This window comes from Arachis duranensis, chromosome 3 (assembly GCF_000817695.3).
Source record: "Arachis duranensis cultivar V14167 chromosome 3, aradu.V14167.gnm2.J7QH, whole genome shotgun sequence".
Classification (NCBI taxonomy): Eukaryota; Viridiplantae; Streptophyta; class Magnoliopsida; order Fabales; family Fabaceae; genus Arachis; species Arachis duranensis.
The window spans coordinates 127,905,602-127,924,318 of NC_029774.3; the positions used below are offsets into that span (position 1 = coordinate 127,905,602).

The 18,717-nt window shown below is 36.3% G+C and overlaps 3 protein-coding genes and 4 non-coding genes across 8 annotated transcripts; 1 reads left to right on the forward strand and 6 right to left on the reverse strand.

The window, feature by feature from the left end:
• Positions 1–135: 135 nt before the first annotated feature.
• LOC107481402 (disease resistance protein TAO1-like) lies at positions 136–5,028 on the reverse strand. The gene is made up of 4 exons (XM_021139286.2): positions 4,519–5,028; positions 2,767–3,853; positions 2,358–2,657; positions 136–2,247 (listed from the first exon to the last, which is right to left on the reverse strand). The coding sequence occupies exons 1-4, from the start codon at positions 4,962–4,964 to the stop codon at positions 259–261; spliced, it is 3,822 nt and encodes a 1,273-aa protein (XP_020994945.1). The 5' UTR covers positions 4,965–5,028; the 3' UTR covers positions 136–258.
• Positions 5,029–5,385: 357 nt separating this feature from the next.
• LOC107481439 (uncharacterized) lies at positions 5,386–7,816 on the forward strand. Its single transcript, XM_016101715.3, has 7 exons — positions 5,386–6,093; positions 6,169–6,255; positions 6,381–6,425; positions 6,511–6,606; positions 6,701–6,802; positions 7,141–7,295; positions 7,389–7,816. Exons 1-7 carry the CDS (start codon positions 5,530–5,532, stop codon positions 7,468–7,470), a joined length of 1,131 nt encoding a protein of 376 aa, XP_015957201.1. The 5' UTR covers positions 5,386–5,529; the 3' UTR covers positions 7,471–7,816.
• Positions 7,817–8,150: 334 nt separating this feature from the next.
• LOC107481438 (uncharacterized) lies at positions 8,151–10,983 on the reverse strand. 2 transcript variants are annotated; one of them, XM_016101714.3, is made up of 6 exons: positions 10,866–10,983; positions 9,345–9,393; positions 9,226–9,244; positions 8,817–8,894; positions 8,617–8,721; positions 8,151–8,540 (listed from the first exon to the last, which is right to left on the reverse strand). In XM_016101714.3, the coding sequence occupies exons 2-6, from the start codon at positions 9,347–9,349 to the stop codon at positions 8,424–8,426; spliced, it is 324 nt and encodes a 107-aa protein (XP_015957200.1). In that variant the 5' UTR covers positions 9,350–9,393; positions 10,866–10,983; the 3' UTR covers positions 8,151–8,423. The 2 variants fall into 2 exon arrangements, with proteins under 2 accessions (XP_015957200.1, XP_052114841.1); XM_052258881.1 differs by lacking the exon at positions 10,866–10,983 and adding an exon at positions 10,330–10,472.
• Positions 9,596–9,679, reverse strand: LOC127745942 (small nucleolar RNA Z159/U59). Its single transcript, XR_008007566.1, has one exon. It is a non-coding gene; the product is annotated as a small nucleolar RNA Z159/U59 (small nucleolar RNA).
• LOC127745941 (small nucleolar RNA Z159/U59) lies at positions 9,874–9,957 on the reverse strand. Its single transcript, XR_008007565.1, has one exon. It is a non-coding gene; the product is annotated as a small nucleolar RNA Z159/U59 (small nucleolar RNA).
• Positions 10,114–10,188, reverse strand: LOC127745944 (small nucleolar RNA Z159/U59). Its single transcript, XR_008007568.1, has one exon. It is a non-coding gene; the product is annotated as a small nucleolar RNA Z159/U59 (small nucleolar RNA).
• LOC127745943 (small nucleolar RNA Z159/U59) lies at positions 10,648–10,740 on the reverse strand. The gene has a single exon (XR_008007567.1). It is a non-coding gene; the product is annotated as a small nucleolar RNA Z159/U59 (small nucleolar RNA).
• Positions 10,984–18,717: the final 7,734 nt, after the last annotated feature.

Genomic DNA, 18,717 nt, shown 5'->3' on the forward strand with positions numbered 1-18,717 from the left:
GTCCTGGTCACCTTCTAAATTCTCTTTTATTATTTTTAAAAACATTTTAAAGTAAGTATATATCTATAGTAGACAATCTTTAATCACTCCTATCATTTAATTTGCAAAATATTTTTCCTTTTTGTTCATGCATATTGTTCTTTTATATAGATTCATAGAACCTACAATACATTCTGAATGTTCTCCAAAAAGCTAATAAATGTGATTGAGTTATTACAATTATAATACAGAATACAAGAAATAGAAAATGATCCTAAATCAGTTGGTATAAAGGGGAGATATTCCACACTCCTTTATATTGAACCTTGGCCTATAATTTGGCCAAGAGCGACCAACATCATACTTGCATATCTGGAAACTGAAGTTGTGTGCATTATGAGACAGCATGTGGTTGATGGTCTGAGTCTCCAAGTAAGATTTCCAAATGAATGTGTGATCATGAAGAATGAATCTCTCTCTGCCCTTCCAATTGAAATAGTATCTTAGCTGATCATTGCTGGGAACAACATGAATGCCATCATCACATTCATATGTGAATCTATAGCTAAAAACACTATATTTACATTCTTCATCATGCATGCCTTCAAGTCCAAAAACCACACATAAAGCAAAACCAATGAACCTGTTATCACTGCACCAATTTAGAGAACTCTGCTTCAATGTTACTGAATGTCCTTTGCAACGATTAGGGAACCAATGAGGAACTGCACTCCCTGGAAAGCAAAACAACACAGACCTATATGCAGTATCTAGCATTCTTTGCCATGCATCACCAGCAATATTACTCTGAGAACTTTGAGTCAGTTCTTGGCTATTGGTAAGGTGAAACTTGAAAATACCATCTTTGGAATCTGATGGAAGTTTAATGTCAAATCCTGAACTTGACACTCTCCTAACAGATGGGCAATCAAACGCCACAAAGTGTTCTAAAAATGGTGGAAGGCCGGGGATATTTTCAAGCTTCTTGCAATCACTTAAATCCAGTGATTTCAAGCTTGAAAGATGAGCAATACTCTCAGGAAGGTCCACTATGCTGCTTTCGTGCAGCGACAATTCCCTTAATGATGACAAGTTTCCAATGTCACTAGGAAGTTCTGAGAGTTTCTCACAACCTGAAAAATCAAGCTTGGAGAGAAGGTTTAGATTACCAATGCTGTTTGGAAGAAACTCAAGATCTTTGCACAAGTTGAGCTGCAAGGTTTGAAGCCCAACCAAATAGGCCAAGGATGAGGGTATTTCTTTAATTGCTGTTTTTGCCAGGTTCATGTGAGCAAAAGACTCTGCAGGTTCCGTGATCTCTGGTAAATTCTTCAGCATTGAGCAACCATGCAAATCAAGCTTTGTCAACTTCAGGTTGAAAATGCTGCTAGGAAGGGATTCAAGTGCTTCACAGTAGGTAAGATCAAGAATGCAGAGTTTGCTGAGACGTCCAATTGAAGATGGAATGAACACAAGGCTTCTGCAACCATGCAAGCTCAACTCCTCAAGACCTACCAAATTTTGCATTGTTGAAGATAATTCTTGTATTCCTGATTCATCTAATATGAGCACCATTAAATTTTCCATATCCTCTTCTATCTCAGGGAGCTTCTCGAGATTTGAGCAGCCACGAAGATATAGTTTTCTTAGCCATTTCAGCTTAAAAAGGTTAATTGGAAGGGATGTGAGGGATTCACAGTAAGAGAGATCTAACCAACAAAGCTCTGAGAGACTTGGAAATAATGATGAAGGTGAACCTTCCCTTAACACTTTCAAGTTTAGTAAGTGTATATTATCCATTGGTTCATCATCTAAATTAGCAGCAGCACCCCCATTGGGGTCAAAAGTGTCAGAAAAGCTCTCAAATAAGGACCCTCCTCTTGTTCCCATCATACACCGAATCATAGACCCTGGCAAACAGTTTCTGAAGAGACTCTCTATTGATCTACTGCGGGAACAACCATGTAACACAACATCCTTTGTGGTGATGCTTATTGAAAACAACTCAAGGTTGCTACAGTCATTGAGAACTATTAAGCCTGAAGATTTTGACAGAATGTTGCTTGGAAGATTTAGATTTCTAAGCTCAGTGCAGCCGTTTAGCCATACGCAGTTGAGCTTGCTAAGGAAACTTGAGGAGTAAACTCGAACCAAGCTTTTGCAGTGGCTGAGAAATATTTCTTCAATATTTGGGCAGTGGGAAAGGTCTGGTAGTTGAACAAGGTTCTTGGAACCACTGAGGTCAAGTCTTTTCAAATTTGGTAACTTCTGCAACCAAAAAAAAAGAAAGGAAAGAAAAGAAAAGTAGATGAATAATTGTGTAAATTTCACCTAGCCATACATGCATAGAACAGGAGCAGTAAATGAAACTGCATTACCTGATCCTTTTCCCAAAGTTGTTCAAGTTGACTATCACACATGTCGAGTGTAACAAGATTTTTGGGGCAGAAGTGCTGTGGCAAAGATCTTTGAGGGAAGCCATTCCAACACAGAATCCATAAACTATCTGGGAGACTATGAAGAAATGCAGGAAGGCGCACTTTTAAGGCTTGAGTTGAGCTAGACTTATAGAACTGGAGCAGTCTCAGATTATGCATCATTTTGAAAGTTTCAGGATGTAGTTGAACTTCTTTGATTTTGCACATGTCAAGAAATACACACCGGATAGCATCCGTCCCCTGAAAGAAAATGCAGTTGCAGCAAAATTCAATACCTGCCAAGTTCTTTTGCAATATGTAAAGAATGACAAAGAAAAAAGAATTCGAGATGAATGCATAAAAGCTTTACCTTGTTTTCTCTTATAACATGGTAAATGTCTTCATGCTTCCATAATCGACTTCGTTTTCCAGGTTCATTAGCACACTGTTGATGAACTATTTCCTGACCCATTTCCCGTATTAGATCATGTATCATCAGTTCACCTCTCAACATAGATATGAGGCCTCTATCATTGAGAACTCTGATTCCAGTGGCAGCATTGAAACCGCAGCTATCGAATGCTTGTTTTACAGTATTCACATCATGTCCCTCTCTATAGAAGCAAGCTATGTCAAGAAACATATCCTTCTGTTCTTCACTAAGCCCATCATAACTCAGTTTCAACAAGTCATAAGTTTTAAGATTGGGAATCTTTTCAAGCTTTTGCAATACACGTTCCCATTCTTCCTCTCTGCTACCATGAAGCATTGATCCTAAAACTTTGAGAGCCAAAGGAATCCCTTTTGCGTAACTTAACATCATTCTTGATAAGCTCATATAATTTTCTGTTGGATTTTTTTGCTTGAAGGCATTTAAACAGAATAGTTGTAGGGAATCTTGAAAGTTCATCTCCTTAATCTCATACATCTCATCAACTCCAGCATCCTTAAGCGTTTGCAAGCTCCTACTTGTCACAAGGATCCTACTTCCCAGGCCAAAGATACCATGTCCTCCAATGAAATCTCTTATTTGAGCTGAATTGTTCATATCATCAAGAATGAGGAGAACCTTGGACACTTTAAGCTTTTCTGTTAACACTCTCAATCCCAAAGAATCTGCAGGCATTTTTTCTTCTAGAAGCTCTGATATATATTTGCTTTGTGTGTGCTGCATCCCATGGTTTTCTATTTGTTGTTGAACATTTACAGCAAAAGTGCTGAAACTGAATTGGGATGACAATTCATGATACAATGCACCAGCAATTGTTGTCTTACCTATTCCTCCAATGCCGCATATTCCTATGATCCGAACGGCTTCTAACTCAACATGCAACAAGGAGTGGATTTGTGCAATATGGTTGTGAATTCCAACCAGTCCTTGGTAATCAGTTGAGTAATTGCTTTTCAATCTTCTCCAAATGTGTTGAACAATTTCTTCAACAAGTATGTAATCAGGACTGGCACCGAAGTGGCACATCATGATAAATTAATTAAACAAGCTAGTTAATAATCTTCAACCTACAAACTAAAACTAATTAACCTATGTACAAAACACGAGTCAATCAAAATGAAATGAAATTCAAAGTGATTGCACTTTTTCTACATAAACATAGACACATTTCTTGGCATTATTATTCACATAGAAACATTTCTTGGCATTATTGTTAATAATTGGAGTTCTATTTAAAAGTCTGGCCAATGTATTATGCCATAAAGTAAGATTTAAAGTTCCTAATACTTGCTTAATTTGATGAATAGGTTGATTATCTGATCGATCAACTTAAGTTAGTTTATATTGAATATAATTTTGTTATGCCAACGTATGCATAATACTTAACAGAAAAAAAATAAATAGGTAATACGTCATTGACTTTTTAACTCAAAAATATATGTCACTAACAAATTAAAAATTTAATGTGAGACATTTAAGCCCTCTCGTCTAAAATATATAAAGATAAATAAATTCATCGATAAGATTTAAATGTGTTGCATTTTAAAAGGTGAAGAATGTTTTTATATTTTTTATTAATTGATAACTTATTTATCTTCTAGATAAAAAAAGTTAGCATCTATTTATCATTTTTTTTAACTAAAATTTCTTATGATTAGAAGTGACCTATACCTGTATATTTTTGAAAGAGGGGGAGATAATCCAGCAACTTGAGTTAGAGCAAGCTTCCACCTCTGCACTTTGTCTCCAAATCGTTGTTGATGCTTAACAAACGCATCAGCATAACTGCCTGTTTGATTGGCAACATTTGATGGATCCATCTTATAGAAAACAGGTATGACATCCCTTCCATATCTCTCCTTGCATTCCAGAATCTTTGTGAGTTGGTCCAAACACCGCACCGAATGGGCATAGTGTTGAGAGAAAATGATGACATAGATATTTGATTGTTGTATTGCTTCTTTCTCTTCTCCTCCGTCATCATCACCGCGCGTGTCATGCATGTAAGTCTTGATCCTTTTAGCGCATAAGGCTGCGTAAAGATGACTGGTAAAGCTGTTGCGCGTGTCTTCTCCTCTAAAGCTGAGGAACACATCATGCTTCGTATTCCCCAACATAACTCAACTTCAATTTGCATATATCTCGTGTTTGTTGTATGTATGTATATATATTAGTAGCAAACTAGCAATTCTTCTACATGAACGATTCAACGTGTGAAAAAGTACAAGGTAGTGGTTGCAGTTCAGTTTGATTAATCAGGTTTTACCGAACATGTTTGAGCAGATCAACATGAACGTTTCTTCGTCAAACATTCGAATGCGCCACGAAATTAAATAAAATAATCATGATAAGTGGGACTGGCAACAGTGCTTATGTTGATCTGGTATTGAGCAGGAAACGCAAGTTGAAGGACGATTTTGCCCTCCGGCATGAGCCGCTACTACAGTCCCTTGATTCATGCTATTCAATTTGTCTACCACAATACGACAAAATAGCGGGTTTATAAAAAGTTAGAGATAGAAAGGGTTTAGGCCTTTAGGGTGAAGACTTTTTAAGATAAGAAGTAAGAAGACTATTGCACCCTCCAAGATCCGGTGTGTTTTAAAAAGAAAAGAAAATCTATCCCATTCAGCCGCCAACACACACACACACACTCTCTCTCTCTCTCTCACACCCACATCAATGGCTTCCCTCACCCTCCCGCGCCACACCGGAATCTTCTCAGGGTCCCTCCCGACGCGTCCCACCCTCAGATACGCCGCGCCTGCCAAGGTCCGAATGTCACTCAGCGAGAGCGGGCCCTCCATCGCCGTCGTCGGAGTCACCGGCGCCGTCGGCCAGGAGTTTCTCTCCGTCCTCTCCGACCGCGACTTCCCATACCGTTCGATCAAGATGCTGGCCTCCAAGCGCTCCGCCGGCCGCCGCCTCACCTTCGAAGGCAACGAGTACGTCGTGGAGGAGCTCACGGCGGAGAGCTTTGGCGGCGTCGACATTGCTCTATTCAGTGCCGGCGGCTCCATCAGCAAGGAGTTCGGCCCCATCGCCGCCGACAAGGGAACCATCGTGGTGGATAACAGCTCGGCGTTTCGGATGGACGAGAAGGTTCCTCTGGTTATTCCAGAGGTGAACCCTGAAGCCATGCACGGTATCAAGCTCGGAACGGGGAAGGGTGCTCTAATTGCCAACCCAAATTGCTCCACCATCATTTGCTTGATGGCTGCTACCCCTCTTCATCGCCATGCCAAGGTGCCAAAGCTTCAAACTTTTCCTTCTTTTGCTTTCTGGGTCTTTGATGTTGATGTTAATTGATGAATGTTGCAGGTATTGCGTATGGTTGTTAGCACATATCAGGCAGCTAGTGGAGCTGGTGCTGCTGCAATGGAAGAGCTTGAGCAGCAAACTCGTGAGGTTTGATCTGTTCTTCATCTACTTAGTTCATTAACTTATTTCAAATTCTGCCTGTGGGAATAAATAAGAAGAGCATGTTTTCATTTCGTGAATTGATTTTTTCTTTTTTCGTTTTCTTTTTTAAGGTGTTGGAAGGAAGACCACCAACTTGTAAAATATTTAAGCAACAGGTTTGACATTTTCTGTTTGTGGGTGGATACTTATAATGATCAAAGGGATCAAGAACAGCTCCCTAATTATGTTATTCTTTTGCAGTATGCTTTTAATATATTCTCGCACAATGCATCTGTTCTTTCAAACGGATACAATGAAGAAGAAATGAAAATGGTCAAGGAAACAAGGAAAATATGGGTGAGTTGTAATTGGACGTGCCTAACTTGTTATTAGCTTATCTCACAATGTGCAATTCTTATGCCTTGCTTATTTCACTGTTAATCTCTTGCAGAATGACAAGGATGTCAAAGTAACTGCAACATGTATACGTGTTCCTGTTATGCGGGCTCATGCTGAGAGTGTGAATCTTCAATTTGAGAGCCCCCTTCATGAGGTAGTTCATGTTCTGATGAATAGAAAACTAGACACAGGCTATTCCATGTCTTTAATATTCATTATATGCACATATGTTCCTTTTACATCATTGTATCATTTGATCATTTTACTGAGTCAGACTGTCTGTTCTTTTATTCAGTTCTTTTACATCATTGCTCTGTTTCATCTACATGGAGTTTCCAAATGATAAATTGGTGCTGTGAACTTATATTATGCATTTTTCTATTTATTGAGGGCAATTATATATGTTATGAAATATAGGATTTTGGTGGTGAAATAGAAATCTTGTCTGGAAGGCTATGATCTAACTCGTCTATTTGGGTTTCACTACCTCAGGATACTGCAAGGGATATTCTGAAGAATGCTCCTGGAGTTGTGGTTATCGATGACCGGAAAGCCAATCATTTTCCTACACCATTGGAAGTCTCAAACAAGGATGATGTTGCTGTAGGCAGGATTCGCCAAGACTTGTCTCAAGATGGGAATAAAGGGTAAATATCTTCCACGGCAATATATTATTAGTTTTCAGCTTGCACTTGATCATAATTGTAAGGATCTTACATCAATGGTGGTTATGCACACAGGTTGGACATATTTGTATGTGGTGATCAAATTCGTAAGGGAGCTGCACTTAATGCAGTCCAGATTGCTGAGATGCTTCTATGAGTTCTGATATTTGAAGGTTGTGGTACTCAAGGACTATGCTTCTTTGGAATCAGTTTTGTACTTGCTAGTTTGATGCCATTATTCATTCCTCTCATTAGATTTAACTTGTCTGAGGTTCTTTGGAATCAGTTTTGTACTTGCTAGTTTTGAAACTATTTATGTTTTTTTATCAGAGTTTAAGGCTTTTATTTGCAAAACTTCTGTAATCTATAATCCTTTTTCTATTGGTAACGACAAGCATCGGAAGACAAGACACCACCCATGCTTACTGCTTAGTTCCAACCTCTACAGTGTACACAGATCAAGAATTGATTGGATTCCTCCGGTGTATTTTATTTTGTGTTGATCCTCGCAAATCATTTGCGTCTTTAATATTTGTAATTAGGAGTTTAATAATGGACATTTGACGACGTGTTTGCCGATGCCATTTCTTCATACTTGTCAAGGGAAAATGTGTAAAAACAAAAGTTAATACAAAAGTAACGAGTACTTAAGGACTACTTATTTCAAAACTATTTAGATTGATTTTAGAGTGTTAACCTGAGTCGCGTGATAATGACACTAAGTTCAAAAGGTATTTATGTATGGTTGAGATTGAAAAGCTTATAAAACTAAAGTCCTCCATCCTAAAATCGTAGTGTGGCAAAAGACAAGGGGAGCGGGAGACGACATAATCAGAGTAGAGCGAAATAGAACTTCAAATATCTAAGGTTAAAAGCTATTCAATACATCTATTGGTTGTACATGTCGAATAAGTACATAAAATGGAAGGTATTCATTTCAGCTTGGGCAACTCATCAAATCAAAACGATAATATACATGATCCGCCAACATCTAAAGACGCATATAATATCAAGGGCAGCATAGTCTACGAGAATGTCATCGGGAAATTCAAGACATCAAAGAAAAGCAACTACTCAGCCAATGACTTCAAAGATTGAGTGATAATATGCTTATTTAGGGTTCCTAAGAACAATGATGACAGAATCTCCACGGAGGAACATTTTACTGATGAATCTATCCTTGTTGACTGGCTGAGCCTTCTTCTTACCTTTACCAGTCTTTGGCACCTGTTTGTAATAAAAACTATTAGGAGGCGCGTGTGATGAATACAAGGAATTTATTGCAAAAAGAAATAAAGAATACCTCAGTCCACATCTCCCGGACATTTTCAAGAACCATATTGCAGTGTCTATCAAAAGCCCTAACACGACCAAGAAGCTTTTTGTTGTTTCGGCAATTGATAAGTACCTGCATCAGTGAATTGGTTGAGCAAGAGAGCACATCAGAAATCTAAGCCTCAGAACAATAGTTGATAGTACTGTACAATTGAAGAGTAAACACACCTGCGTGTTGTTCTTAACACTCATCATGAGTACAGACAGCGGACCGGTGTTAAACTCCTCTTCCTCAGTCTTACTAGTCTATAGAAATAAAATACACAAGTTTGGTTAGATATTGAAACAGGATGTTCAACTGAGCTCTAAAGTACTAAACAGTAACAAAATAAACACTGCAAGGACATAGGGAGATGAATCTTAAAACTAAATTCAAGAAAGGTAGGTTATGTTGCTTCCATATGATCATAGGAAGGAAACAAATCTGCTATAGTTCGAACTCCAAATTCTGAAATCTGTCTATTAAAAATCTGACACTCTAAGAACCTAAACATGTAAAACAAAAATTACAATTTATAAACCAGAACATAAAAGAAACTTGACACAGCATAGTTGCTTGAAGAATAAAAGAACTTACATCTTCCTCCATGGGCCGGCTTCAAAGAGAGAGTTGGAAAAAGACAACAGAAATGTTAGTGTTCAACAGGGAAGATAATATCCGAAAAAATAAACACGGAAATAGTAAGAAATAAATACCTCATGTTGAGAAGAAATGAAATGCAGTTGCAAAATTCTTCAAGTAAAGCTGAAACACATAAAAGATAACATATCAATCAAAAGATATTTTAAAAAAAAGTTATGAACTTATTTATAAGTTTAAAGGAAAAAATTACAATAACAAGAAATACAATTCATATGATAGAGAAATAGAGAGAGAATAATTGAAAGTGCAACAAAAAGTGAATGTAAGAAAGGAACAACAGAAAGAGGAAGCAAAATATTAGTAGGCCTCCTCAGTTCAGGTCTCCATATATTTTCCGCATGGATTACTCGGAAGAACGAAAGTTATATTTTTTATCATCCTTGGAGGCTTTCTGATAGAGATTTCAGAATGGGATAAACATAAATCACTAGATAATAAAAGAGCTACATCATTAATAAACATGAAACAACCAAGAAACTATTTCACTACTTAACTCGTGCATTTTTAAAACTAAAATAAAAAAGTGAACATTGAGAACCATAAAACTGGGGTTATTACGGGAGAACAGCCAAGCATTAGGAAGCCTCTTCAGTTCAGGTCTCCATATAGTTTCCGCATGGACAAATCGGAAGAACGAAAGTTATTTTTTGGATCATCCTCAGAGGCTTTCCAATTGGTTTCAAGACATGGCAGACTCAGAAAAGAAAATCGACAGAAGACCTAATAGCACATGCCAAGCTAAAATAAAACAGTAGAATATATAGTTGAACAAACATCATGAAATTGGGAAGGCAAGGGAGAGGGGAAACAAGCAAGCATAAAGCCTCTTCAGTTCAGGTCTCCATGTAATTTCCACATTGACAGCTCAGAAGAATGTTTTTGATCATCCTTAGAGACTATATGATAGTTTTCAAAATGGCAGGACACATCGTGTACAAAGGGCCACAAAGAAGGGGAAAAGATTTCCTCAAAAACTAAAAAAAAAAAAGAAAAAGATAGCAATGCAACATCCTTCAAATTAAGAATAATGGTTCATACCAAGAACAAAATGACTTGGGTAAAGAATTAAGCTGAAAAATCCAGATAATGGAAACTTGATTTATTCAGTGTGTCAAAACTTTCACATGGGATTTGCTTCCCCAACCATGTCCATAAACCTTAGCTAGGGTTCCAGTTACTACGACTACAATCGGGCAGTAGAAAAAAGAACAAAAAAAATCACCAAATCTAATCAAATTCGAGTTCAAAATAATCAGAAACGGTGCAGCGGAATCTATCATCTTATAAACAAAGCACTTCAAAAAAGAAAAAAGCATAACGATAAGCAGGAGGATGTGTTTGGGAAGTGACAACCATGTCTCCTCAGTTCAGGTCTCCAAAAAAGCATTCCTCACAGAATTGTTCATCAGAAGAACGAAAGTTTTACTGAAATTGATCCTCATCAGAGACACCAGCACTTCCAGACCGAACTTAAGCAGAAAATGAAATGCAAAAACACACACAGAGGAGCACTTATTCAACAACAGAACCACCATTATCGAACAATGGTGTACGTAAATGGAAAAACAACATACCTTACGCACAAGATCTGAAACCGGAAAGTGACGAAGACGAAGGTTAAGCTACCAGACTTGGCAGATTTTATAGTGCGAACTGGTAAAAATCGCAAAACCCTAGCTCATGTTTTGGGATATTCTGGTTATAACTTATAAGAGAGAAAACCCTAGTTTATTGGGTAGGCCCATTTACATTTTTTGGCCCATCTTAATATTTTAAAAATTAAAACTAAGGAAAACCCTGTCCAAAAGAAAGCCTAAGGAAAAAAAACAACTGCTAGGAAACGACCCAAAAAAAATGCTGCCAGCAGAATAACTAAAAAAAAATTGGTTGGTCAAGTGGTTAGTAAATTGGTCTGCTTATCATAAAAAAAAAAAAAATGGTCTGTTTAAGCAACTGTCGGGAATTTAAATCTTACCTTGTCCATGCTGTAACCCATTGGCTAATAGCAAATCTTTTAATGGATCTCCAATCTGCGACGGATTAGTCATTGATTTGCCGAATTTAGGGGTGTTCATAAATTGGATCTAAAAATTGCGGATATGAATCCGATCCGCAAGGCTATCGACTCGGATCTGATCCGCATACTAATAGGATCGGATTGCGAATTTTGTGTAGGTATCCGCATATCCGCGTATCCACAAAAATAAATAAATAAATTTTCTTTTTATGTTTTATTTCAACTAATAATTATCATATATGTTGTATTATTTTAATTTATTATTTAAGAAAAGTATATTCAATTTTATTTTAAAAGTAAACATATTTAAAATAATAGAAAAAATGTATTTTATTGATATTTTTTATAAAAATAAGCTGTTAAAAATATTTTTGTATTTTACGGATATAATCGATACACAAATGTGCGGATTGGATCGGATCGAATCCAAGCTTAAAACTGCAGATATGGATCCAATCCGATCTGATAATTTTAGTGCGGATTGAATAGAAATTTTGGCCATATCCGATCCGATATGCGTTTACCCTTAGGGGTATTCATGGATCAGATTCGATCCGCATATTCGCGATGTTTATCCGAATCCAATCTGAAAATTGCGAATGTGGGTCAGATCCGATCCACACACTAATAGGATCGGATTACAAATTTTGTGTAGGTATCCACATATCTGCAAAAATAAATAAATATATGTAAATATTCTTTTTTAAGTTTTATTTTAACTAATAATTATCGTATGTGTTGTATTATTTTAATTTATTATTTAAGAAAAGTATGTTTCATATCATTTTTAAGTGTAAACATATTTAAAAGAATATAAAAAATGAATTTTTTGATATTTTTTTAATAAAAATAAGCTTTTAAAATATTTTTGTATTCTGCGCATATATCTGATATTCAATCTGCAATTGTGCGGATTGGATCCATACTTAAAAACTACGGATTGGATCTGATAATTTTAATGCAGATTGAATCGAAATTTTAGCCATATACAATCTGAGCTGCATTCACCCTTATTCAGCCCTTACCAAATCAAAAAATACTATGAAAAACTAAAAAAATAACAAGCTCATATAGTCACAAGGATAGCATCATCGAAAATGTAGTGGAGTGGAGGCCTAAAGGAACAGTGAGCAATTAAGTAGGGTGGTATTGTTAGAAACCTTCTTTTTAAAGTGGGTAGCTGAGAATATCTTCTTATTTTTAAAAGACAGAAATTAGGAGACAAATAAAATTTAGTTTTTTTATTATATTATTATAGAGTGTACAGAACTAAATTATGTCTTAGTATACTGTTTGACTTAAACTAAATACAAAAAATAAAATAAAACAAAATTATTTAAATACCCATTTCACCTCTTCTCTTTTTTTCTTTTCTCTTCTTCTTTTTTCTTTTTTATTTTCTCTCTTTCTCCTCTTCGAGGCTTACACCCATTGCTACTTTCTATTCTCCAACCGCCCTTCCTTTAAAAAAATTTTCATGCTCGTGGTTTACCCACTTTGTTACAATTACTGATCTGGATCCAAACCCAATCCAAGTGAAGGTTCTAAAATCTCAAATGAAGGAGCAATAGAGAGAGGCCCAATCAAAAATAGAAGAGAAAGGAAGGCCCCTGTTTGCGCTAAGGACTACCATATGGGGAAGTGAGGGTAAGAGTACAATAAGAATGTAGGAAGAGAATTAGTTATGACTATAGTAGAAAATAGGATAAGTGGGGTAAAAGAAGAATCAATTTGTTAGAGGTGAAGTCAATTTCCTAGACTCAAAGGAAGGGAGTGTTACCACTGTAATTCGCATTCACAATAATCAATTCTCTATCTCATACCTTCTTCTATTTCTTTAAACCTTGCTGCACTAATTCTAAATTTTGTGTTGTGAATTTCATTCCTAACACACTTCATCTTGGAACTCACCACTTCATCAAGGACCAAGGTTTTATTAAGCTTCCCTTCTCCTCCATAGTCCATTTAACGTTTAATTTCTTTTAAAATATTTTTTCTATTTTGAGATTTAAGAAGCCATGACAGTAGAGACTTAGGAACTCCACTAGCATAATGAAATGGTTCAATGCATAGAAAATTCATAGCTCTTGACGATGGCAGCGAGGATCTCTTCGTCCACCACTCTACTATTTGATCCAATAATTACTAGACACTTTCGGATGATAGCGGAAAATAACTCTTCTTCGGCATGTCTTCCATGGTTAGGTCTCGCTCGTTTGGTGGTTGTTTGTAGTGGAAGAAAAAGAGGATCAAGAGGACAAGGTGGTATTGACCAACATCTTGTCTCTCTTTGCTGCTTTTGTCTTTGTTAGTTTTGTCTCCGTCACGACGACAATATTGGTGGCGGCAGTAGAAATGAAAATTAAATTGTAGAAAAGGAAATTAGATTGTAGGAAAGGAAGGCATGATTTAGGAGAAAAAGAATAGGTGGGATTAGACTAAAAATTTAAAAATTTGGATGAGTGTAATTTTAGAAATAAATATTATTAAGACTTCAGTTTTTGTTTTCAAAAATTTCAATTTCTGTGTTTTTTATTTTTTAAAGATACTAAAGAGATTAAAATTTTATATGTGATTGAAATTTTAGTTCTGAATTATGAACACCAAATATAATAACTCAAAATAAATACTACCTTAGAAATACTTGGGGCAGAGGGTAGGATGTTCTTGGGATTCTATCGGGTCGGGCCAGAGCGATAATTTGGAGAAAAAAACGGGTTGGGTGGATGGGGTTGGAGGTTTATGTTTTGGGGATGTGCCCATCTCCAACCCCAAAAAATTCATCCTCGAACATAAAACATTTCGTAAGTAATTGTTTATTCTTATACCCTTATTCTTAATACTAGGGGTGTTTGTGGTGCGGTTTGGATCGGTTTTAAGAGAAAAAGTCATTCGATCCAAACGCTTAATTTATGTGCGGTGCGGTTTGGATTAGATGAACTTTTTTTGGAAATCCGATGCAATCCGATTACAAGTGGTTTGGATGGGGTTTGGATCTACGGTTTTTTTTAAATAAAAAATAATAACTTAATTTATAGAGTTGATAACTTGTCCAACAATCCAACATAATAATAAAACGTAAATTCCATAAAACATTATAAAGCAACATGTCCAAATATATAACAATCCATACCTACTCAGCAAGTTTTGAATAATAATTCTTCAACATAAAAACAACCAAACAAATCTCAACAATATAAAATTAAATAATATAACAAAGTCTTAATAAAACATAACATAAAAATCTCGAAGCTTAGAAGTGAAGCACCAATCACTAATCAGATTCATCACCAGAGTCTTCTTCATCTATTAGTTGAGGCATTGGCTCAAGTTTTACAATAAAATATAATAAAATAAAGATTAGTAACTTAAACATATTATCAAGTAGTAAAGTTAATCAATATATGTAGATATCTCTCGCAATTTGACTTAGAACAGGATATTTGTAATTGTTAGAGCTCACTTTCCATCAAGTTAAAATATCAAAACTACTTGGATCAACTGGTTTCTCCAAGGACTCCATGTGAGATATAAATCCACTTCATTTGTGTTGACACTCTCACTTGCTTGTACATCATTTTCAAATGCTGCTGCAAAGCGAACATCATCAAAGACACTATCATCCATATCCACATCTTGGCTGTGTTGTGCAGATTGGTGTGCTTGATTATTATTGAGAGCAACCCTATAGTTGTTGAACAAGCCATTGAATACTTCCTTCACCTTACCACGTAAGAAATCAGCATCCTCCTTCTCAAACAACCTTTGAAAACTTCACTCAACGAACTTAATCTTATATCTAGGGTCAAGTATCACAGCAACAAAAATTATCATATTCATGTTCCTCAAGTTACCCCAATATTTATCATACTTAGCCTTCATTTTTGTAGCCATATCCTTAAATAATATGTCATTACTATCAGCCCAAGTCTTCAAAGAACTAAGAATTGAACAAAAGTGATGAAAATATGAAGAAGAGGTCACAAATGTAGAACCCGAGACTTTTTTTATTACATTAGAAAAAATCTTCAAAAACCATACAAAGATCTTGCATTATCCCAATCTTTATTCTTTGGAATGCCCCCTTGCATCATTACAAACTCAGCATCCTTCTCACTTAATCTCTTAAAGGCTTTTTGGAATTTTAAAGCACTATCAAGCATTATGTAAGTGGAATTTCACTTAGTGGGGACATCTAGTTGCACACAAGAGCAGTCTTGAATCCTAGCCTCTTTAATATAACTTTTAAACTTATACATGCGACTAGGAGAAGCACGAACATATCTAACAACATTCCTAATTTTACTAATTGAAATATCCTTCAAACCATCATTTATCACCAAGTTCAAGATATGAGCACAACACCTAACATGCAAATGATCACATTTTAAAGGATGTGAATTCTAATCTTCCATTCTATCTTTCAAGTAACAAATGGCAACATCATTTGAACTAGCATTATCAACTGTGATGCTAAAGACTCTACTCATTCTCCAATTTAAAAGATATTTTTCTATCTTTCTACCAATTGTTTCACCTTTATGATTTTTGATGAGACAAAAGTTAAGAATTCTCTTTTGCAACTTCCAATCTTGATCAAGGTTTACCGGTTTACAGGTTTAATCGGTTCGACCGTGGTTGAATCAGAAAAATCGTTTTATAATAAAATAATAAATAAAATATAAATAAACACACCAAAACTATATGATCTTATCAATTTACAAACTCAAAAAATTTCTTAAAACACTATTAAAATATATGTTTCCAAGCACTTTTGTTATCATCATCTTCAGCAATCAGTTTCAACAATTATTCATGCTTCAAGCAATCAACAACAAAATTTAGAACTAACAAGTAATCACTTTTGATGTGAAGAACATTACAAACAGTTTCTGAAAAATATTCTAATAACTAGCAATCAGCTTCAACAATTAAATGAATTAATCATGCTTCAACAATTATTATTACAATCAACAGAGTGTAATCCTAGGGTTAGAAGCTAGAAACCTGGAAAAATGCAGAGCTGGCGGGGACAGTGGCGTGACAAAAAGTGTCGAACAGAGCTGACACCGGCAGGAGGACACTGCGCAACGGAAACTGGCGCTAGCAGTGGTTGCGATTTTCGAAGGCTAACTCCGCGACAGTTCGTGGCTACGTGAACAGAGCTGGCTAATGTTGGTTCAACGGATGTTGCGACGGCAGCAGTGGCTGGACGAAAGTGGCGGTGGCTCAATGGATAGTAAGAATAGAGACTGGAAACGTGAGAGGTGAGAGTGGAGACTCGAGAGAGGAGAGGGGTGAGGTCTGTGTACCTCTGTGACTACTGACTATGGTTCCCTTTGGCCCCTCAGCATGCAAAACGTGGCGTTTGGGACAAATTTAAAAAATCGGCCAGGTCACAGTTTGGTTCGACCGATCAGTTCCTGGCCGGTTTGGCGGGCCAACTTCGGTTTTCAAATCCTGCGGTTTTATCTTTTGTTCGAACCGTATTTGGTAATGGTTCCCGATTCAACCAGTTCGATTGGTCGGTTCAAATCGATTTTCAAAACATTGATAAAATGTGCAGTGAGACAAAGATAGTTTAGATTTCGTATAGAAATCCAACAATCAGTGGTCAAACACACACTTTGATTTGAATTTATAAAGACACTATTCAACTTATGTTTTTCATTCATGAACAAGTTCCAACAATCCCTAGCAACTGATATCCTGCCCGGAATATGGAGTTTTGGCTGCAAAATACTCATGAAATAATGAAACCCCTCTCCTTTGACAAATCTAAAAGGCAACTCATCTACGATTATCATTCTAGCAAGAGCTTGTCTACATAAATCAAGATCAAATGATACAGCAGTCAAACAATTACCCATCCTATTTCCTTCTTCTTTTTTAAGTTGCTGCATAACAAGTGTTTTTTTGTGTGGGTTCAAGTAAATCTTTTGGAAATTTTCTACACTGACCCAACAAGTGACTTTTAAGATTGCTAGTACCATTTTTATGTGAATCAGCCGTATAAGATGCTCCACACCACTTACATATAGCCCTTGGTTTAGGACCACTTTCATCTTTTTTTTTAAATACTCCCAAGTCTAAGATCTAGGTCTAACAGGTTTTTTTAGTGTTACCTGTACCTGGTTCTTCAAACTGGCCAGGATTAGTTGACTCATCAGCCACATTTGCTTTGCCTCTCCTCCTCTTAGATCTAGTTCCTTCATTGTTTTTATCACTGTGTGGCGGTAGCGACGGTGGTTGCGTCTGCGTCTGCTTTGTGGCTGCGACTGCAGCTGTAGCAGCGGCATCGACTCCGACTGTCCCGAAGATTTGACTGATTCAAAAGTGGACGGAGTAGCATTAGTAAATCCTGGCTCACTACTTTGAACATCCTGTGATAACCAAAATCAGTTTAAGTTATCTTAATATTTTTTTAAATAATCAACATATTGAATTGTTACCAACATACACATTCTAAAATAAGAATATTATCTCAGGATATAAAGCTGACATTGTTGACCTTCAAATTAAAAGCTAAAACCAAACTGAACAAATATAAAATATGTAAAAGTACAACACAAAATTAAATATAACAGATTCTCAAAGATAACAAGAATAGATTGTTAAAAATAACAAATTTAACATATTAGATTGTCAAAGTAACAAGAACAGATTGACTTCAAATTCAATATATTAACAGAAATATAGAAGAAAAACTGCTTCTTTTTATTTTTAATAAAAAAGTCATGAAGAAAGCAGGGTTGGGAGTGGTTCGTGGATATTATTATTATAACTATGGTTTGAAAATCAAATGTTGATTATTTGATGATTGAGCTTAAACTAGACTAGAAAATCGTGTAAACTTTGATATGATCATTATATAAAAAAAAGTAAAAACTCACTGAGAAGAGGAGGCGGCAAACGGCGTCGGCGACTCAGCGTGTGACAGTGACAGTGAGTGAGGTCTAAGGTGCGTGTAAGTTTGTGACTCTATGAGATACGACGAGAGACTGTGAGTTAATGAGAGTGAAGATTTGTGAGTATTGAGTATAGTTTCTTTCTTTACGTTATGCCGTTAGGGTTTGTGTTTGTTTGGGGGAAAGAGAAATGGGAAATGAATGTGTGCAGTGCTGTGGGTGACTCATGACTCGGTGTGGGCCTAGGCGGAAAAGTAAGGGAAAATGACTAAGGTGGGCTGGGTTGCTGTATGGCCATATGCCATATGGGTATCATCATCATCATCATCATCATCATCATCATCATCATCATTATATACGGTTCGGTTGTGCAGAGTGAAATCGCAAACCGAGCCGAACTGCAATAAAACCAATCCAAAATCTAAAAAACATTTAAAATTGAGCGGTTTGAAACAATTTCTGGTTTGGATCGGTGTGGTTTCGCTGTTTTTTTTTTTTTTT